Source organism: Schistocerca nitens, chromosome 2 (genome assembly GCF_023898315.1).
Source record: "Schistocerca nitens isolate TAMUIC-IGC-003100 chromosome 2, iqSchNite1.1, whole genome shotgun sequence".
Classification (NCBI taxonomy): Eukaryota; Metazoa; Arthropoda; class Insecta; order Orthoptera; family Acrididae; genus Schistocerca; species Schistocerca nitens.
The window spans coordinates 1,078,980,182-1,079,001,967 of record NC_064615.1 but is presented as its reverse complement, the minus strand read 5'-3'; the positions used below and the strand labels follow the sequence as shown (position 1 = coordinate 1,079,001,967).

Below are 21,786 nucleotides of genomic sequence, written 5' to 3'. Positions count from 1 at the left end.
GTTTCTGGACATTCCTTCTAACACTTGTAGTCAATGATGTTGTAACACCTTTCAGTCACTAATGCCCTCACCTGCATTAACTGATTTGAATAGCTTGTGTCTGTTAGTTACTGCAGGGTCTAAGACATTACCCTCATATGTCAGTTCTGTAATTACCCATTCAAAGTAATTTTCAGATAAGATATTGAAAACACTCTCACACGAACCACTGTCTCTGGCATTATTTCTCTCATGGTTTTCCTGGCAAATTATAATTTCCCCTTATTATGGTGACATGAACAGGAAACTTACTTGCCACATTCTCCATGTTTTCTCAGAAGTGCTCTACCACCACAGCTCACATGGCAGATAGTTGATAAAAGATTAATGCTGAGATGCTCCTTTTGAAAAGGACATAACTGATTTTCGTCCATATGCTTGTCTAACACCTGATTTCCTTCCCTACGCTTGTCTAAACAGCATGTGCTCTGTTTGTTGTAACCTCATTGTTGACAAAGCAATGAAGCCGAGTCTGTCTTCCTTCCTTCCTTCCTTCCTTCCTTATGCATTTGTACAGTGCAATAAACATTTATCAGATTATGTGCCAGAATATTTGTGTATCTACATGTGATGTGTGATGTATTTGAAGTGTCTGCTTTCTGCCTGGACTGATGATGTTATTGCTTGTAAATAATAGAAAAAATGAGTTGGCTACTATGACAACATATTGTGGTGATGGTTACCCATCCTAATGCCAGTATAGCAAACAAAGCTATATGACTGGTCTTATTTTGTCCATTATACATTGAAGAAAACAGTTATGTATTACAGGATCCTTTTTATCTTTATTTCCAAACAATATATATCTTGAATATGTGGCTGAGCACATACTTAATGGCTTACAGATGACTGGCCTGCCCAGTCCTTCAGATTTGACACTGCTTCAACAAGCTGCTTTTCAGAGTTACTGCTTGTTTGCTCAAATAACTTCTCAGTTGGCCTAAAAGGGTTGACTGGATGCAGTTCCAGATCTAATCACTGCAAAATACGAGGTGGCTACTGGAATCAGACCTAGGACCTGTGTACAATTCACCCACATTAGTCATTTATTACTTATAGACCATGTATGAATACTGTCTATTATTATTTGAAGCATTTGTTCCCAGTACTTCCTTCACAACATTTTCCAGCAACAAAGTATGTATGTCGGATAAAGTTTTCTGTACAGATCATGCCCTTGTACTTCTAACTTTAGCACCTCAAATTTTGGCACCTGACACTCTGTAAAACTTGTAAAGGAAGGAAAGGGGCAAAGGCAGGTTGATGCTTTGAGAATATATTCTCAGGTGCTTCAAAGGTAAGAGCACCATCTAAAGAAGGAGCCATCATTCAATAAACAGTTTTTGAACTATCAAAAATGTTGCATATGTTAAAAGCTCCCCAATAAATTGCCAGAATGTGTAGTACCATGTGTGTAATTTCAGATACTGATTTCATTTATACATCTCTTGAATGGAAAGATCTGAACTTCATTGAAATACTTCTGATATAACACATCAATATTCGTGATTGTAATCACCATTAGGAAGTATTATTCCTCAAACACAAATGGTCTCTATTATGCCTTTTGACAGGGAATGTTGTTGTTGCATATTCACGCAGAATACTTTGAATTGAGTCTCTTGGAAGACTATTATCTTGGAAATGTAGAGTTATATTCTCCTCAAGAAATAAAGTGCAGTTAACAGGGAAAATTGTTTCTTAGTCATTCTGTGGCTGTAAACTGCCTCAAGAGATGAACAGTCTACATTACAATCAGGCATTTACATTTCTGCCGTATCACTTGTCATAAGATGCATGAGCTTAAAACTTTTGTTGCATGACAACACCTAACAAGCAGATGAGCTTTATTGCTGCTCTCTGTAAAACATATTTCATTTTAAAATTTTTTCCAACTGTCTTGTGGTTACAGCTGAGCTCTTGATATCAGTCTTAGATTAAGAGTCAAGAAACACAATCAAGGCATTTTTTTCCATTTATTTTATTCTTTTGATACAATTTTATCTACATTAGGTCTAATATCATTAGTGTATGCTCATATGAGCTTTTCTTGCCCTCCTCATGCTGGTTACAGCTGGATATTATTTTGTAGAAATTTATTCTTTCATTGTATACACTGGAATGGTGCATATGTAGCTTAACAGAATACTGAACTTAAAGGAATTAAAATTACAGTTACTGCATCAACATTTTGTTTCAGGCCTATCGTCACCACCATTGGCCCCACACAACAACCTCCGTGGTGACAACTGCATACAGGGGTCACCATCAACAGCTGGCCCCGTCATGCTGTTCCTAGTGGCACAACTTTTACTTGGTTGTGGAGGTTCACCACTTTTTACCCTTGGAACAACGTACATAGATGACCATGTTCGACCAGAAAGTGCCTCTCTCTATATTGGTAATCTTATGTTTCATGTGATCAGTATTTCATTTTATAATAAGTGTTGCTGACTGCAACTAAAATAGTTTGAATCTGTTAATATACTTTATTTTAGTACTAATTATTATTTTATGTGTAGTGCATATACTGAATTTTACACAAGAGGGTCTGTATGAGAGTTATTCAATTGTTTTCAGCACATAGTGTACCAAAACTGTGGAAATGTATTTAGTGTTTGAAAAATTTATTTTTGGCCTGCAACGCTGTTCCATCCGAATAGTCACTCTAAGTTACAAAGATAGTTTTCACTTTCAGTCCCAGTAATGTTATAATTAATTATTCCATGTAGGCTTTCACGGCCGGCGTCTTCATCAATAAGCACTTCCGGGCTAAGTTGCCGTGGTCGATCTGTAGAAATGATTTGACACCTCTACGGGGAGGAAATGTCAACTAGGGTACGACGACTAGAGAACCTACGCAAGAAGAAAGGTCAACAACTTTGCTCACTCACTTTTCTGCTACGCTGTCGTGATACCGGTATAGTTCCCAAGTTTTTAAAAGTTAGAAGAATGTTTCATTTGGCACAAGCTAACCATATTTACTCTCATATGGAACTGGCATTACTACGTGAGCGGATACATCAGACACGACGAGGACTGGCAGTATGTGATGGTCAACTGCTAAATCTTCATTTACTTATTAGCAATACTATGCAGTTTTGTCATTGGAACAAAGTGGACAGTTTAACATTTAGATCTATGGAGATTAGTTCAGAAGTGTCTTCCAATAGGCAGAAGGAGAAGTTTGATCGTCTACAAGAGGGTCGACAGGAAACACCGATTCCAAACAATTCCCAAACGGTTATTAATTTATCAGAAAAAAAATTGTCTAAGGAAGAACTTTCTGTTCTGTCTAAAGGAGGGAATTTTGCAATAACTCCATCCAAGATTCCTATGGAGGACATTATTGCTAATATAGAGGCAGGAATTTGTCAGTTACCATCATATTCTGCTGACGAAATTAGAATGGAAACCTCCAGGATATTACGCAAAGCTAAGCCACCCAGCAGTAATCTGTCTCAAGGGGAAAGGAAGGCATTGCGAGAGATCAATGCAGACCAGAATGTTGTTATAGTTGCCGCTGACAAGAGAAATGTTACTGTTTTAATGAATACTGAGGATTATCACAAGAAGATCAGTGATCTCCTGGAACCCAGCACATACAAGAAGTTGAAAAAGGATCCCACAACGAATGTGCTGAATGCCACCAATCGTCTGATAAAACAGTCTTCCATTCCTACAGAAGTTAAAAAGTATCTTTGTAAAATGGAGGCTTATCTTCCGAGATTATATGGATTACCAAAGATACATAAGCCTGATGTTCCTTTGAGACCAATAGTCAGCGCAATTGGAGCTCCTACCCAAGAACTAGCCAGACACCTTGCCTCTTTGTTACAACCTTACATAGGCAAAACTGAAAGTCATATTAAAAACTCTCTACACTTCATTGAGAAATTGAGGGAAATTACTGTCGTTCCTAATGACATCCTTGTCAGTTTTGATATAGTGTCTTTGTTCACGATGATTCCAGTTGATGAAGCTCTCTCCCATATAGCCGATATGTTCCCTACTGATGTAGTAGCCTTGTTCCAACACTGTCTATCCTCGACCTATTTTCAGTACAATGGTGAATTTTATGAACAGATCGATGGGGTATCCATGGGAAGCCCCCCTAAGTCCTGCAATTGCGAATTTATTCATGGAATATTTTGAACATCAAGCACTGCAGTCGGCCAAAAAAAGCCCCTCAAAGTGGTATCGGTATGTGGATGATCCCTTTGTAATATGGAATCATGAGGAAGAAGACTTGAATGATTTCCTGGTACACTTAAATAGCATCAACCCAAAGATTAAATTTACCATGGAGAAGGAGAAGAATGGACAACTTAACTTCTTGGATGTATCAGTTATCAAACAGGCGGATGGGACCTTAGGCCATAAGGTCTACAGGAAAGGTACATATACTGATCGCTACCTCCATAAGAACTCAAACCACCACCCTAGGCAAAAGAGGGGGGTCATAAAAACACTAGTGGATAGGGCCAATAATATTTGTGAACCAAGCTACTTACAAGAAGAACTAAATCATTTACGAATGGCCTTTGCGAAAAATGGTTATACGAAAAACGAGATTAACCGAGCACTTCACCCAAATAGAAAAATGCCTAAAAATTGGAGACAGCAACAACCATCAGCTGGAGAAGTATTTCTTCCGTTCATCCATAATATCACGGATCGCATTGGGAAAGTAGTAGCCAAGTTTCACGTAGAGACCATTTTCAGACCTACTAAGAAAATTAGTGAATGCCTAAGATCAACAAAAGATGCTCGTCACCCCCTAGCCACCCCAGGGGTATATAAAATTCCGTGCAGTTGTGGCAGGGTTTACATAGGAACTACAAAAAGAAGCATCAATACACGGTTGACGGAGCACAAAAGAAACTGTCGCTTGGGACATATCGACAAATCAGCAGTAGCGGAACATGTTTTTAAGGATGGAGATCATGAAATAAAATTTGGTGAAACAAGCGTGCTAGCGAGGACGTCGCATTATTATACACGTATGTATAGAGAGCCAATTGAAATCCACAAACATCAATACAATTTTAATCGTAAAGAAGAAGGATTAAAATTTGATAAGATATGGCGGTCGATGTTGCATCAATCACGTGACAATCGATTGCCTGCAATCGAGAGAACAGATGATAGCCAGAGATAGCTGCACATCGACGCCACGTGACGTGCGGTGGCGCCCTCTACGATATCCATATAAGCGGCGGCCCCAGCTCCTAGCAGCCAGTCGTTGACACACCTCCGAAGGTGTTCTCCGTAGTTGAGAACGAAACGTCAGGGAGAAGAAGTTCTACAGATCGACCACGACAACTTAGCCCGGAAGTGTTTATTGATGTTATAATTAATTGTTACAGAATAATCTGAGGGGCATTTATTACATTAAATATAGCTCTGTATTGGATTTTCACACACCAGGATTCAGCTAACACTCTGTCTGTCTTTTTGTTGCAGGCTGCATGTACAGCATGGCAGCATTTGGACCAGTCCTAGGATTTCTCCTTGGAGCTTATCTTTTATCATTCCATATGGATTCCTTTTCTGGAACCATAGTTAATATAGGTAAGGACTTTGTAGTGTATGTGTTATCAAATTTCAAATTTGACTACTACAGTTTTATAACCTACTACATTTATAAATTGATCAGCTTTTAGAAATGGTACAAAACAGACACCAACCCTTTATAAGATTGTCCTGAAGTAGTATGATTCATATGAAATTCCCATTTACAAAATGAAACAAAAATTCTCCTTAATTCAATGACATACTTTACTGTGTGTTCATTTCCACCTCTCAGATGGTTCTGTAAAAACCTCAGACCATTTCAGATCCACAAAGAAGCAATGGTACCTCAGGTTTCACAGCTGTCATTGGTTCTACATTAAAAAGGCCCTCAATTGCACCCATGGGTTTTGCATCTGCTTTTGCCCAAAAATCTGAAATGATCCTACCAAAACTGTCACAGACAGACAATGTCCTGCCCAAATAGTCTAGAAATAGTTTTCTGTGCCCTTACTTCCTGTGACTCCAATGAACCCATCACAACTGTACTGCTTAGTACTCCTGTTGTCATCTAATACCACCCGAGCATTGTGAAGGGCAACCACATCCTGCACCAGTGCTTTGACTACTTCTCAACATGCCCAATGATGAGAGAGAATCTGCTACAGCTATTGATCTGCATAGCATTCCAAGTAAGTGTTGGTCATTCCCGATCACTTACTATCCGCTCATTTCTAATATGGTGAGCACTCTGTGGGTGCATTCTAACAGGTGTGTGGCAAAGGAAACATGGCAATTAGCTACATCACAACACAGTATGAGGCCTGTGGAAAAATATTGAGCCTATGCACATTGCAGCCTTGTGATCATATTGCATCCACCTGATTTCCATGTGGCTATGCAAGCCGTGCAGGCAGCTGTGTCATAAGACAAGATAGTGTCGGTCATCTTTCAGCAACTTCCATCAAGCTGTGTGAAGTTTATTCATCTTCTCTCTTGCACACATCAGCAATGTGAATGCCATGCAGATTGAGCACACTCTTGCAGTGCCCTAGAGCCTACCCAAAATACTATCCTCATCATCAAAATAGCATCTGTTACCCACTTAGTCCATCTCTATGCCAACCCTGCAGCCTATGCTGAACTGCACAGTTTCTTCTTCTGTGGATGATCTTCATTCTAAATCTGTTGTATATAAACCCACTCATCACCTCCTTCAGTCATATATATATATATATATATATATATATATATATATATATGTCTTTAAATATGTCTGCTTGTGTCTGTATATGTGTGGATGGATATTTGTGTGTGTGTGAGTGTATACCCGTCCTTTTTTCCCCCTAAGGTAAGTCTTTCCGCTCCTGGGATTGGAGTGACTCCTTACCCTCTCCCTTAAAACCCACATCCTCTCGTCTTTCCCTCTCCTTCCCTCTTTCCTGATGAGGCAACAGTTTGTTGCGAAAGCTTGAATTTTGTGTGTGTGTTTGTGTTTGTTTGTGTGTATATCGACCTGCCAGCACTTTCATTCGGTAAGTCACATCATCTTTGTTTATAATAGAGGGAAACATTCCATGTAGGAAAAATATATCTAAAAACAAAGATGATGTGACTTACCAAATGAAAGTGCTGGCAGGTCGACAGACACACAAACGAACACAAACATACACACAAAATTCAAGCTTTCGCAACAAACTATTGCCTCATCAGGAAAGAGGGAAGGAGAGGAATAGACGAAAGGATGTGGGTTTTAAGGGAGAGGGTAAGGAGTCATTCCAATCCCGGGAGCGGAAAGACTTACCTTAGGGCGAAAAAAGGACAGGTATACACTCGCACACACACACATATCCATCCACACATATACAGACACAAGCAGACATATTTAAAGTTTTTGTGTTGTGGTGAAAGATTACGAAAATGGGGCTAAAAATTGTCTGACGAAGAAATAATGACGTTAAAACCTGTGGGGAGCGGCTAAAATGATCAGTGATGTGCGAAAAACGGAAGTGGAAATAAAGTGAAAGTTATTAGAACTGGCCGAAATGGTTGTTTAATACGTGATAGCAGCTGTTATTGAACTAAAAACGGTGGATTTTATAGCAGCGGTAGTGTTGAAAGCGGAAAATAAAAATTTTTTTGGTTATGGTTTGGAAGTGGGTTACGTATTATTGAGTATATATAGGCGGGATAAAATTGTATAGTAGATTATGGTGAAAAGCGGAAGGTGAATACAAAGTGAGATTACTGGAAAAAACAGAAAGAGAAAATAAAGAGAAAATAAGACGACAGGAAAGATTTCGAAATGCAACAGCGACAATAACAAACGTAATTGTTGGGTTCAAATTAATGATATGGTTATAATAGAGGGAAACATTCCACGTAGGAAAAATATATCTAAAAACAAAGATGATGTGAACTTACCAAATGAAAGTGCTGGCAGGTCGACAGACACACAAACGAACACAAACATACACACAAAATTCAAGCTTTCGCAACAAACTGTTGCCTCATCAGGAAAGAGGGAAGGAGAGGGATAGACGAAAGGATGTGGGTTTTAAGGGAGAGGGTAAGGAGTCATTCCAATCCCGGGAGCGGAAAGACTTACCTTAGGGCGAAAAAAGGACAGGTATACACTCGCACACACACACATATCCATCCACACATATACAGACACAAGCAGACATATTTAAAGTTTAATTGTGTCTGTATATGTGTGGATGGATATGTGTGTGTGTGCGAGTGTATACCTGTCCTTTTTTCGCCCTAAGGTAAGTCTTTCCGCTCCCGGGATTGGAATGACTCCTTACCCTCTCCCTTAAAACCCACATCCTTTCGTCTATCCCTCTCCTTCCCTCTTTTCTCTTCGCAACAAACTGTTGCCTCATCAGGAAAGAGGGAAGGAGAGGGAAAGACGAAAGGATGTGGGTTTTAAGGGAGAGGGTAAGGACTCATTCCAATCCCAGGAGCGGAAAGACTTACCTTAGGGGGAAAAAAGGACAGGTATACACTCGCACGCACACACATATCCATCCACATCGACTGACATCTCTGCCCAAACTCTTTGTCTTTAAATATGTCTGCTTGTGTCTGTATATGTGTGGATGGATATGTGTGTGTGTGCGAGTGTATACCTGTCCTTTTTTCCCCCTAAGGTAAGTCTTTCCGCTCCCGGGATTGGGATGACTCCTTACCCTCTCCCTTAAAACCCACATCCTTTCGTCTTTCCCTCTCCTTCCCTCTTTCCTGATGAGGCAACAGTTTGTTGCGAAAGCTTGAATTTTGTGTGTATGTTTGTGTTTGTTTGTGTGTCTGTTGACCTGCCAGCACTTTCATTTGGTAAGTCACATCATATATACACTCCTGGAAATTGAAATAAGAACACCGTGAATTCATTGTCCCAGGAAGGGGAAACTTTATTGACACATTCCTGGGGTCAGATACATCACATGATCACACTGACAGAACCACAAGCACATAGACACAGGCAACAGAGCATGCACAATGTCGGCACTAGTACAATGTATATCCACCTTTCGCAGCAATGCAGGCTGCTATTCTCCCATGGAGACGATCGTAGAGATGCTGGATGTAGTCCTGTGGAATGGCTTGCCATGCCATTTCCACCTGGCGCCTCAGTTGGACCAGCGTTCGTGCTGGACGTGCAGACCGCGCGAGACGACGCTTCATCCAGTCCCAAACATGCTCAATGGGGGACAGATCCGGAGATCTTGCTGGCCAGGGTAGTTGACTTACACCTTCTAGAGCACGTTGGGTGGCACGGGATACATGTGGACGTGCATTGTCCTGTTGGAACAACAAGTTCCCTTGCCGGTCTAGGAATGGTAGAACGATGGGTTCGATGACGGTTTGGATGTACCGTGTACTATTCAGTGTCCCCTCGACGATCACCAGTGGTGTACGACCAGTGTAGGAGATCGCTCCCCACACCATGATGCCGGGTGTTGGCCCTGTGTGCCTCGGTCGTATGCAGTCCTGATTGTGGCGCTCACCTGCACGGCGCCAAACACGCATACGACCATCATTGGCACCAAGGCAGAAGCGACTCTCATTGCTGAAGACGACACGTCTCCATTCGTCCCTCCATTCACGCCTGTCGCGACACCACTGGAAGCGGGCTGCACCATGTTGGGGTGTGAGCGGAAGACGGCCTAACGGTGTGCGGGACCGTAGCCCAGCTTCATGGAGACGGTTGCGAATGGTCCTCGCCGATACCCCAGGAGCAACAGTGTCCCTAATTTGCTGGGAAGTGGCGGTGCGATCCCCTACGGCACAGCGTAGGATCCTACGGTCTTGGCGTGCATCCGTGCGTCGCTGCGGTCCGGTCCCACGTCGACGGGCACGTGCACCTTCCGCCAACCACTGGCGACAACATCGATGTACTGTGGAGACCTCACGCCCCACGTGTTGAGCAATTCGGCGGTACGTCCACCCGGCCTCCCGCATGCCCACTATACGCCCTCGCTCAAAGTCCGTCAACTGCACATACGGTTCACGTCCACGCTATCGCGGCATGCTACCAGTGTTAAAGACTGCGATGGAGCTCCGTATGCCACGGCAAACTGGCTGACACTGACGGCGGCGGTGCACAAATGCTGCGCAGCTAGCGCCATTCGACGGCCAACACCGCGGTTCCTGGTGTGTCCGCTGTGCCGTGCGTGTGATCATTGCTTGTACAGCCCTCTCGCAGTGTCCGGAGCAAGTATGGTGGGTCTGACACACCGGTGTCAATGTGTTCTTTTTTCCATTTCCAGGAGTGTGTGTATATATATATATATATATATATATATATATATATATATATATATATATATATATATATATATATATATATATATATATTTCATAATAAGGCTAGAGTCATAGTGAAAGTAGCCATTCATGGCCTAAATCTTGATTAGCCTCTTCCTCCTCACTCATATTTTTCTATCTTGTCATTTTCCAGACAACTCCTTCCCCATAGCAAACTCGTAGACATCTCCTCCTCCCCTGCTTCCCATGACCCATTAATCTTTTCCAGTATCTGAACACCATACCTCCTGATAGTTTAGTTGCTACATTGCTTTACTATCCTCCCCTCCCATCTGTCAGTATGAGCACTCACATGGTGTTGCCATGGGTGTACATGTTCAATTATCTGTGTGGTGATGGGTCCTTGTACTTATAAAAGGTTGGTTCCTCAGAAACTCAACATGCTTTTCCCATTATGTGTGTATGAATATAAAAAACATCTACGTGTGAGAGATTGAGCACATTTCTTCATTTTTGTTTAGTATTCTTGCTCTATAGTGATAGTGAAAATATGTTGTGGAACCAATGGAGCAAATATTTTTTACTGTGTTGGGAGAGACCTGCATATTACTATTGATGCAGTCCATTATGTATAGTGAAATTACCTGATAGGCAAATGAGCTTCTCATAGTTGAAAGATGGCTTATGCAAGGTGTTTAGTAGGCTGTTACAAAGATGGTAAGTAGTAATGTATAACTCAAACATCAGTCATGGAAAAAAAACTTGATGACTTTTTTTTTGTTTGGTATTATTTTGACTGAATTCATTATTATTCAGAAACAGATCTCTTTTTTTTTTCTCTGTCTTTCAAAAAACAACACATAAAATTATTTGTTCACAGATCCTGGAGACCGCCGTTGGGTGGGAATGTGGTGGGGAGGTTTCCTCTTGTGTGGCCTCCTACTGATTCTTGTTGCCATTCCATTTTATGCCTTCCCAAAAACTCTGCAGGTAAACTTTGATTATGATGATACATAATATATACAAACTATATGAGTTTTGATTATAATCATCCTTTAAACAAAGCAGAAAAAGCGGACTATATGCAAAGATATTGGTCATGTAATGTAGTGTTAGCACAGGAAGCAGGATTTTCATTGTCGGCATGTTGTGTCATGGCCGCCTGTACTATAGGTTCATAGTGTTTGGAAGAATGGAAAGTATACTGAGTCACTGCATTAATGATAATCACAATCTAACAATAATGACTCTCCTAGCAACCTTCCTTTTGCTTCTTGCATTGCATTACAACAGCTTTAATTTACTTTCAGTCATTGATACAAATAAACACTGCTTTTGAAGATAGTCATCTCTGTAATGGGCTTACACTAATCATTGTTACTTCTGCATAAAATATGCTAATTTGTACTAGGCACGTAGTCTTAAGTTGGTATAAACTGATGTCAGACATAAACATTCTACCCAAAGATGCTCCGTAACATGATAACGATTTCCATCCTCTTTCTCATCCAGGACATTCCTGATCAGAGTGACATCCTTTTTGGCAAGAAGCTGTAGATTTCATGCCTATTGTTCTCTGTTTATGAAGACTGCCAACTTTAGGATTTAACCAATATTATGCGACAAGCTTTATTTACCATAATTTTGTAATTATTTTCAAGAACCAGTTGTGCTAAGCAGCAGAGAAGCTATTGAAGCTGTGAACATTTGAGGCAGTTCATTGATAGTGCAGCAGGAGGTGATAATGCCTGTGATGCTTTGTATACTGTGGAGAGACAAGTAGAGCTAACTGCTGTTAGAAAGAAACAAAAACAAGTATTTCAGATGTTTTAAACAGGCAAAATTTAAATTATTTTAATTTCATATTTTGAACAATATAAAGAGTATAACAGTAAGAGAAATTTATTCATTTTTGCTTGTTATATTTCCTTTGCTTTCCTGTATTTTGCAGTTCCCTGCATTTTACAACTTTTTGGATTAGTCCACTGAAAAGTGTAAAAAGGAGCTTTTACTGTACTATGTTTTCAGGCTGAATTTCTAATTCATGAAGAACAGTTTAAATTTCATGGAACTCTATTTTACACTATTTTCTGCAACAGAAATTACATGATCAGAAGTAGTCAAGTGAAGCTTCAGTCTCGTTCCTATAATTTGTTTGCTTGGTTGCCATATTGTTGCCCATTGCATAGTGATGTGGCCCAGTATATTCCCAGTGGGAGGGAACTTATAAAATGGGAATATTGCGACGAATATTTCTTTGGCATGGAAAGATTTCAAAAAATTGGGAATTTATGAAAATTTTTAGATTTTGAATGTTTTAACACTTATTAACAGTTAAAGAACCTCAAAGCTAGGTTAACTAAGTAAATTCGTACATTTTAATCCAATATTTATCATTCCATGCATTAATTTCCTCCTAAAATCCATGCAAAACATCATTTACCGCAAGTCTGGTGGAAAAAAATAATTTAAAATATTCACTAGGTCTACTATTTTTAGGCAGGTTGAAACCCCACATTTCTCTCTGGAGGTGTAATTCTCAATTGGCCATTATCTGTAGTGTTTTTCAATTTTTCCAAATGAATGACTAGAGGTGTTTCACTTTTAGGATGCAAAGACTCCTTATTTCATGTGATGAATTATGATTTATAAAATTATTTTCTGAAATATTGCAATTACTTTTACTTTTAGAATTGTTAACTAATATTTTACCATGTTCTATGTCAATAAACTCACTTGTATTTTCAAGTAAATAATAGCTCTCAGCTGGATTATTCACATAATTTTCCCCCGAAATGTCATTTTCAATGACTAATATTTACAAAATTTTCATGAGTTTATTTTAAACTTAATTGCCTAAAATACCTCTAACGCCGATGGAAGACTTAATAAATCGAATAAACAAACTTCCCTGTGTGTTTTAGTAACTTTATTTACTAGATGGCATATCATCATTATAAACTCGGTTTTTCTAAAGGTTGATTGTTTCGACGTTGGCAGTTCTAGGAAATGTAAGAGTCATAAATGTTGACGCTTGTCAGTTCTAGCGCAAATTCTTTGATATTTAAAACATTGAAAATCAAAAATTGTTTTTATTTCTAACAAGGAGGTTAAGTCCAGACCCATATAAGATTTAACCATATAATTACTGCTTTTATCTATTAACAGTTTTTGAGCTGTCTTGCTGATTAATCATAAATTCCCAGGAATTTATGAATTTTTGGAATATTGCCAGCAATTTTCCCTGGGAATATTTCTTCAGTTTTAAATTACCGGGAATTTTACAACACTACAATTGCATATGAAATAAGTTGTTGACATTGAGCTGAACTCTTGAACATTTGTCTCTAGTTTTCCTCCATTTTCTCTGTCCCATCAGCTAACTACAATTTTGAGCAGTTGCGTATGACTTTCCTGAAATCTAGCCCTTTTCCTAGACCTCTCCAGTCCTTTTCCCTTCAACGCTTCTGCCTGAAGAAAGAACTGGCTCCGAAAGCTTGCCACTTACAAGTTACTGTATAGCACATGTTGGAAATTACTTAATACCAGTGATAGGCAGTACCTGTCCTATTCAATTTTCATATGCAGTGGAAGAGAACTGACTAATTTGGTAGACTATTGACTGAAGCTGCAGAAAGCAAATGTTAATTCACAATTGTGAAACTGGTGTCAACCAACATCCCTGTACTGTGTTATTAGAAACCAAAGAAGACAAAACCAAAATACATTAGCTAATAGAAGTTTTTAAATATATAAAAAAACTATTCTAAAAAGCTGTTATCTTAACTGAATGTACTTTTTATTTTCTATCATAGTGAATGCAGTGCATTACCAAAACATGAGTTTGCTTTATCAGTCATAGACGCAGTAGCATTGATATAGCAGGAAAACAGATAAAGAGTGCACTGCACACACCACAAATGGTTCACATCTGTTGATTATAGGTGCAAATCTGAGTTAGAACAAGGTGAGGTACTTGTGTGAAAAAAAATTGAAAGCGTAATATCAAGTTTCAGTGGGTGTCAAATATTAAAAAGATTAAAATTTACCTACCAAGCAAAACAAGATGGTACCTGCTCTTTATGCAACATAAACTGCACAATGCCAAAGGGGATCAGGTACATGAACCATCTTCCAGTCATGGGGAAAATGACCAATATCTGGATACTACCATGTTACGCATGTGTTTTTGATGATAGTTTTATGGTATTAAAATTTTTATTTTGGTATAGTTTGCTTTTGTTTTCTGTGGTTTTGGATGAGGGCTGTTATGCCAGATATTGAATTGTCCGTTTTGTTAATAGATATTGACTTTGTGTGGTTTGGTAGCCTTGAATGAAAAACTACTTTTTCCAGTATCTCAACTGACAGAGCACTGGACGTAAAGAAAAATACATGGACTGTGTCTTCCTGAAGCATAAGGTGCAATGAAGAAGAAATGAGCCAGAGATTGTAAAATGAAAACAGCTGAAAAGATTGTAATGTTGTTGCCTGTGGAACGAGGTGTGGTCCCTGTGAGAGTGCTGAGATAACAAACTCACTGCTAGAGGGAGACAGGCACATCCACGTGGCACCAGAGGAAGTACGTGCATGTGCCAACCATCCACTGCAGTCAGTCAGGCTTCAAAACAAAGAGCAAAAGGGTGAAGTGTATCATTTTTGGTTGTGTTGACTCTGCATTCTTCCACTGGGGACGTAAGTGCTTTGCCTCTGGTTGAAAGTAACGACACATTGTCTCATTTCCAGTGAACACTTGTGATAGGAACTCAGTCCCCTCCTTGACATAGCACTGCAGGTGTTCCATGGAGAGTTTCATTTGACATGCTTCCTCTGTTGATTGAGTGCGAGACACTCACTGGGCACACACTTTGCAAAATTTCAAAGTGTCCTTAATGATGGCATGAACATTTCTGATGCTTAATCTGACCTTTGCAGCAATGGCTGCTTTCATAACTCACCACTCATGAGTAATGAGAGCATGTTGCTGCTGGGTAATGGCAACAGTAAAACAGTGTGGTGTTCCAGCCTGTGCATCATTGGCCAATGACATCCGTCCTTCTGACAATCACTTGACCCTTCAAGGAAGGAAGGAAGGTTAGGATTTAATGTCCTGTCATCAGTGAAGTCGTTAGAGACGGAGCACAAGCTGAGATTGTTTAAAAGACGGGGAAGGAAATTAGCCATGCCCTTTCAAAGGAGTCATCTCAGTAATTCCAGAAAAATTTAGGGAAATCAGGAAAAATCTAAATCTTGATGACCGGATGCAGATTTGAAAACAAATTGAGCCTATTGTTCCGACCACTGCTGCTCCTATCCCGGTTTGACCGTCCCAGTGGACATGTAGTATTCTCCATACGTTTGTGCCATTATTCAATAAATCTTTGCTCCTTGCACTCTTTCCACTGTCAAGAAATATGCCTCTTTGACCGTTTGAAGCCTCCATTTAACTACTGTCACTAAGATTGAGTGCAGTCAGTGGTCAGTGCATGTGCAAGCTCACGCTGGGTGTGTCCCTCTAGCAGCAAAAATGGAATCACAGTGCCCTTGTCGGCCACAGTACTCATTGAGTGCAACTCTCATTTCCTCATTTTATGAAAATTTCCTCCCGGAAAGCCAAAGTGTCAAGTTAGGGAACAGGAAGAAGTCACTTTGGGCTATGTTTGATGAGTAGGATAGATGAGGAACCAATTCAAAACCCATTTTATGCATTTTTGCTGCTGTTATTGCTGATTTGTGTGATTTTGCATTGTCTTGGTGAAAGAGTAGTTTTTTGTATGACAACCTAGGCCTTTTTCGGCAAATGCCAGTTGCAAACAGGCCAGCAGTGTAGGATAATAGCATGCAGTTATTAACTTTGCCTCATTCTAAGTAATCTAAGGGGATTATTCCTTGCGAATTCCTAAAAACAGTGCCATCACCTTGCTGCTTGACAAAAAGTCTTTACCTTCTTCGGTGTATTTTTACCAGCCTTTGTCCATTGATTTGACTGCCGTTTTGACCCTGGTATGTAACAATATATCCAGGTTTCATTAGCAGTCAAACATCAGCACAAAAAGTCTTGCAGATGGCAACAAAACATTGCCAATTTATTAATAACCAAGCAAATGGTCTTTAGTGTTGGTCCGGAGTGTATGTGAACATCATCCAATTCTGTTTTGATTTGTGTGGCAGTCCAGGCCCTCAAATGAAAATGTTTAGTAACAGCACAAAACTTGGTTTTGTCCATTTTCAATCACAGTTGACACACTGATCAATTCGGATGCTGTCTGTAATGAACTGTACTGAACTGTATGCTGTACATTGTTGAAATTCTATACACAATCCTTGGAATAATCAAGCTTACCAACCATGAAGGCACAACAAAAATGTTCCATTCTTTCATGGAAATTTACCACAAATATCAGACTACCCTCATATTTTTCTGGATAAGTTTCAATGTTCATTTGTGCATATTAAAATATTTACCATCTTTTACTGGAAATGATGCTTAAATACTGAGTAGAATATCACACAGCATACTTATATGAAAGAAACAATTGACTTGTGTGTAAGAAAAATATCCCAAATTTCTCTTTAGTTTATTTCAAAAGCTCAGAATTGTGCAAAAGTGGTTACTTTTTCTTTTCACGATGATAGTGGTTTGATAAGCTGAAAAATCACCTTTGGATTCCCTTCATTCTTTCTAAATTCTACAGAGCTCCATACAGTATTGTGAGACCAGCACTTCTAGGTAGATGAATGTAGCAGGTAGTTTGATTTTTTCACATCACCATCATTGCAGGGCTTGAAAGAAATAGAAAGAAGCTAGTAGGAAATTGAAGTTGAGTCAGCCTGCGGATGTTTACCGGTAGATTGGCAGAGCTCTACTAAAGGCAGGTAACATGGTACTTGTTCCAGTTCGGCACACTTTTGTAAATTGCCAAACAATCAATCAAACATGCTGCAAAGCATAAAAGAATTCCATTTCAACAGTAGATTTTTTCATAATCGTTATGGAAAAATCTGCCAATTGAAAATTCACTGAGGGGTATTGCAAAACCTTCGGTTCATTTTATTTTACAAGCTTTACACACATACAAAGATAAATCAGAAATAAAGTAATTTAAAAGAGTCAGTTTCTGTGTAATTTTTTTCTGTAATATTTTATGCACATGAGTGATGATAGTGTGACAGTGGGACACAAACATAAACATGGACAAATCTGGTATTTTCAAAATCAATCAAGGATTTTCTATGGCTATAAACAAGTGTGACAGATATTAATAAATGGGAAGTGAGGGTGTTAACAGAAAAGAGACTATGTAATCTATTGAGAAATTTTACAAAAGTCACAAAATTAACTGAAGAAACATTCGTTCTTAAAAATCATTCATTCTTAAAATACCATTGGTTTGGAAAACATGAAATTCATCTTGCTGAATGTTGATTTGTCCTTTTTTGGTGGGAGACTGTTTATCAGTAAATTTTAATTCAACACTTTAAGTTCTTATTTTTGATTTATGTTTTACCTTTTCTCATTTTTAGTCTCTTAGTAGAAAATGACTCCTGCTGTATTTTATGACAGATTATTAACTACCTATGCTTCTGTTTTTCACTAGAGAGAAAAAGAGAAAATTCGTATGTTGGAAAAAGCTCGTCCACCGGATGCCCCTAGGCCACCTAAGTCTACAGACCCAAATACGTCTTGTGGGCAAACAAATGATTCAGGCTATGGGAAAGATATAAAAGGTGAGATTGATGGTTAATGGACATTTATTAATTTATCTCTTTTGGTGATAGTATTTGTTATTACAGTAATTGATTCTTCCATCACTTTGTGGTAGAACACCTTCATGGTTATAATGCTTTGTAAAAAACACAATTTTGTGCTTTTAATTTATATTATTTTATATTTGTATGAACATTTAATTTGATTTGTCAGCCACTATGTCAGCATTTTTGTTCCTGGACAAATTTAGTGGCAGAAAGAAGTCAGTTATCTGACCAACTCAGAATACAGCATGAAACCTGCACAAAAAATGAAACTTTATTTTTACTTACTATTTAGTACTTATTAAGTTTGACGTTGACATGAAAAGATCAATTTAGTGGAAGGTAACATTTTGAATTTAGTCTTATTAACTGTTGGCAAGACTGTTTGTTTTGCTGTTCACATGGTTAAGAATGAGGTAATAGTTTTTGCATTTCATTGCTGTGTTAAATATTGTCTTTACTCTTTAAACTTGCTGATGAATGACACCATTAATTTTATTTTTACCTTATGATCTGCATTTTATGAACTATTTAATCAGTTAGCACAGTGATTTTTATTATTTTTGTTGTAGACATTCCACGCTCAATGTGGCGACTTGTGTGCAATCCTGTTTACGTGGTTACTTGTTTGGGTGCCTGTATGGAACTTATTATTGTATCGGGTTTTGTTGTGTTCCTACCAAAATACCTGGAGACACAGTTCAGTCTTGGAAAAAGTCAAGCCAGTGTATTTACAGGTCTGTATAAAGAGAGAAGTTGCATTTGAGCTTCACATTGCTGTCATGTATTATAAGTTGATACATATATTTTAAAGTAGATGGTCATTCCTTTAAGTATCTTGAATAAGTGAAAGTTTTACACAACTGATGACATATTATGAGTACAGTATTACATATCTGCTAGTGCTATGACCATATTTGTTTACCGTGCAACACAAGTTGTCTGCAGATTGTGCATATTGCACAGTGGAGGCCTCAGTCTTCTGGATGTAACATTTACACTTTCCTCATACACTCCATATGTTGTACCCCATGGTTTTCATTTGTCTCCAAAGTTGAAAGAATATCTATGTGGAAATACTTTCCCTGGCAACTGTAAGGTTTGAGAGGTAATGTTGAACTGAATGAGAAAGCATGTAATGCATATATGGCGCTGGAATAAGAAACACTCTTCCCAATGGTCAAAAAATAATTGGACATCAGTTGTATATATGTGCAAAACTAACTAAAATATATTCTTAATGTGTACCTTTTGGTGTACCATGCAGGCAGCCAAAAAAAGAATGAAATGCTTTTGATATGCAAAAGGAGAAAACTCACTCTCTATTGTACTGTTATATGGGATTCCATCTTCAGGAAAAAGTAAAAGAAAATGATAAAGGGAACGTGGATATCTTATAAAGGAATGAGGCAGTAAAGTAGTCCCAAAGTTGAATTATGGGGAACACAGGGTATGGCAGATAACATTGAAAATCCAGCAATGGATGGTACTTGAAAACCTAAGAAGTTACAAATAGTCAATTTCATGTGTATTCAAATCCAATTTGCACTGTGTAGGATAAAGTTTTCATTTATGACTTTGTATTTGTATTTCAGATGGGTGACTTTAAAATGCTGATTTACCTAGCCTGTTGTTTTCCTCTGTAGGTTTGCTAAATCAATTTATAAATACTGCAGTTACTCATATAACAACACCATAGCTTTCTTTGTGTAAGAAAGTTCATCTCTAATCACCCCACTCTAACAAGTTAAGCTTCAGTGCATCTCCTCTATTGCTTGCTTTTCATAGTTAACTTCCAAATCAGATTTGCAGTGCATTTTTGGACTTACAGACATTCAAGAATTTGCCATGTAACTCTATGAAAGTTCAATTTTCTTATTCATTATTTCTTTTTTATTTGTCTAGATATAAGAGTGTTCTGTATTCTGGACGCTAGTGAATCTTTCACTGGCTCTGTTGCAAATACTAAAATTGTGCACTTTGTGTATTCATTTTTTCTTGAAAGTTACCTTTATCATTGTCTTGCAGGTTCAATAGCAATACCTGGAGCCTGTATTGGCATCTTCATGGGTGGCTGTCTCCTTAAACGTTTGGAACTGCGACCTAGGGGTGCCGTGCAGTTTGTTCTGATCTCTAACACAATATGTCTAGCCTGTTATGGGTTGTTGTTCTTCCTTGGCTGTGACAATGTGAAGATGGCAGGAACAACAATACCCTACTTCAACAGGTAAGGCATGTGCATAAATAACTATTTAATACCCCATGACTAAATATTTCTTGAGTCACTGATGCAACTCTAAATAATGCAGAAATTTGGTGGGTCTGTCAAAGCCACGGCTACAGTTATTTTGAAAGGAGAATATGATGCATTAGTGTTGCATGATTTACAAATGTTATGCATGTGTACCTATTCACTTTGAAGGAACACAACTTCAGAGAGTCCGCAGCTCGTGGTTGTGCGGTAGCGTTCTCGCTTCCCGCGCCCGGGTTCCCGGGTTCGATTCCCGGCGGGGTCAGGGATTTTCTCTGCCTCGTGATGACTGGGTGTTGTGTGCTGTCCTTTGGTTAGTTAGGTTTAAGTAGTTCTAAGTTCTAGGGGACTGATGACCATAGATGTTAAGTCCCATAGTGCTCAGAGCCACAACTTCAGAGTAATAGTTGAGGCTTGTCAAATTACCTGAAATGTGTTTGATCATTGAATTTGACCTGTGTCTCTCATATCAGCTCCTCATTTGGTAGCTACCATCTCAAAATCATTGTTTTGCAGTGGCCTTCAATGGCCTTCGAGAGATGCTCTTTGGTACTATATTTGTGTCTACTGTTGCCTTCCTCCCTTGAAAGAATTCTGTGCACTGCTCCCGTGCAACAGCGGATTTATTGCCTGTGTAAGTTATCAAACCCAAACTCTTCTGTTGAAATTAATTTGAAATATTTGTGTTTCTAATCTCATTCAAGAAGAGTTTGTCTCCTGGACTGTTTGGACTAATTTTGTTTCTTGCGACATAACGGAAGCAGAAAAACGCTCGGACGTAGTTTCCAACCTTAAGCCACTTAATGATTCCTAGATTGTCATTATGTTTAAGATGTTATAAACTTGTTCAATCCTTTTGACTCCTCCTTTCCTGTTCGACTGGAACAGTCTCCAAATGAAGGTAGTCATAAATCATTTCCAATTCCAAAGAAAGCAGGTGTTGACAGATGTGAAAATTACCGAACAATCAGTTTAATAAGTCACGGCTGCAAAATACTAACGCGAATTCTTTACAGATGAATGGAAAAACTCGTAGAAGCCGATCTCGGGGAAGATCAGTTTGGATTCCGTAGAAATGTTGGGACACGTGAGGCAATACTGACCCTACAACTTATCTTACAAGATAGATTAAGGAAAGTCAAACCTTACGTTTCTACCATTTGTATACTTACAGAAGGCTTTTGACAATGTTGACTGGAATACTCTCTTTCAAATTCTGAAGGTGGCAGGGGTAAAATACAGGGAGTGAAAGGCTATTTACCATTTGTACAGAAACCAGATGGCAGTTACTGGATTCGAGGGGTATGGCAGGGAAGCAGTGGTTGAAAAGTGAGTGAGACAGGGTTGTAGCCTATCCCCGATGTTATTCAATCTGTATATTGAGCAAGCAGTAAAGGAAAAAAAAGAAAAATTCAGAGTAGGTATTAAAATCCATGGAGAAGAAGTAAAAACTTTGA

General features: G+C 38.9%; 1 protein-coding gene across 2 annotated transcripts in view; it reads left to right on the top strand.

The window, feature by feature from the left end:
* LOC126237476 (solute carrier organic anion transporter family member 5A1) overlaps nucleotides 1-21,786 on the top strand; it is a 464,177-nt gene that overhangs the window by 418,755 nt on the left and 23,636 nt on the right. For both annotated transcript variants that reach the window (XM_049947620.1, XM_049947619.1), the window contains exons 8-13: nucleotides 2,240-2,440; nucleotides 5,506-5,613; nucleotides 11,207-11,316; nucleotides 17,925-18,054; nucleotides 18,651-18,815; nucleotides 20,107-20,305. In XM_049947620.1, coding sequence (XP_049803577.1) covers nucleotides 2,240-2,440; nucleotides 5,506-5,613; nucleotides 11,207-11,316; nucleotides 17,925-18,054; nucleotides 18,651-18,815; nucleotides 20,107-20,305 — 913 coding nt within the window. The remainder of the gene's footprint in view (nucleotides 1-2,239; nucleotides 2,441-5,505; nucleotides 5,614-11,206; nucleotides 11,317-17,924; nucleotides 18,055-18,650; nucleotides 18,816-20,106; nucleotides 20,306-21,786) is intronic.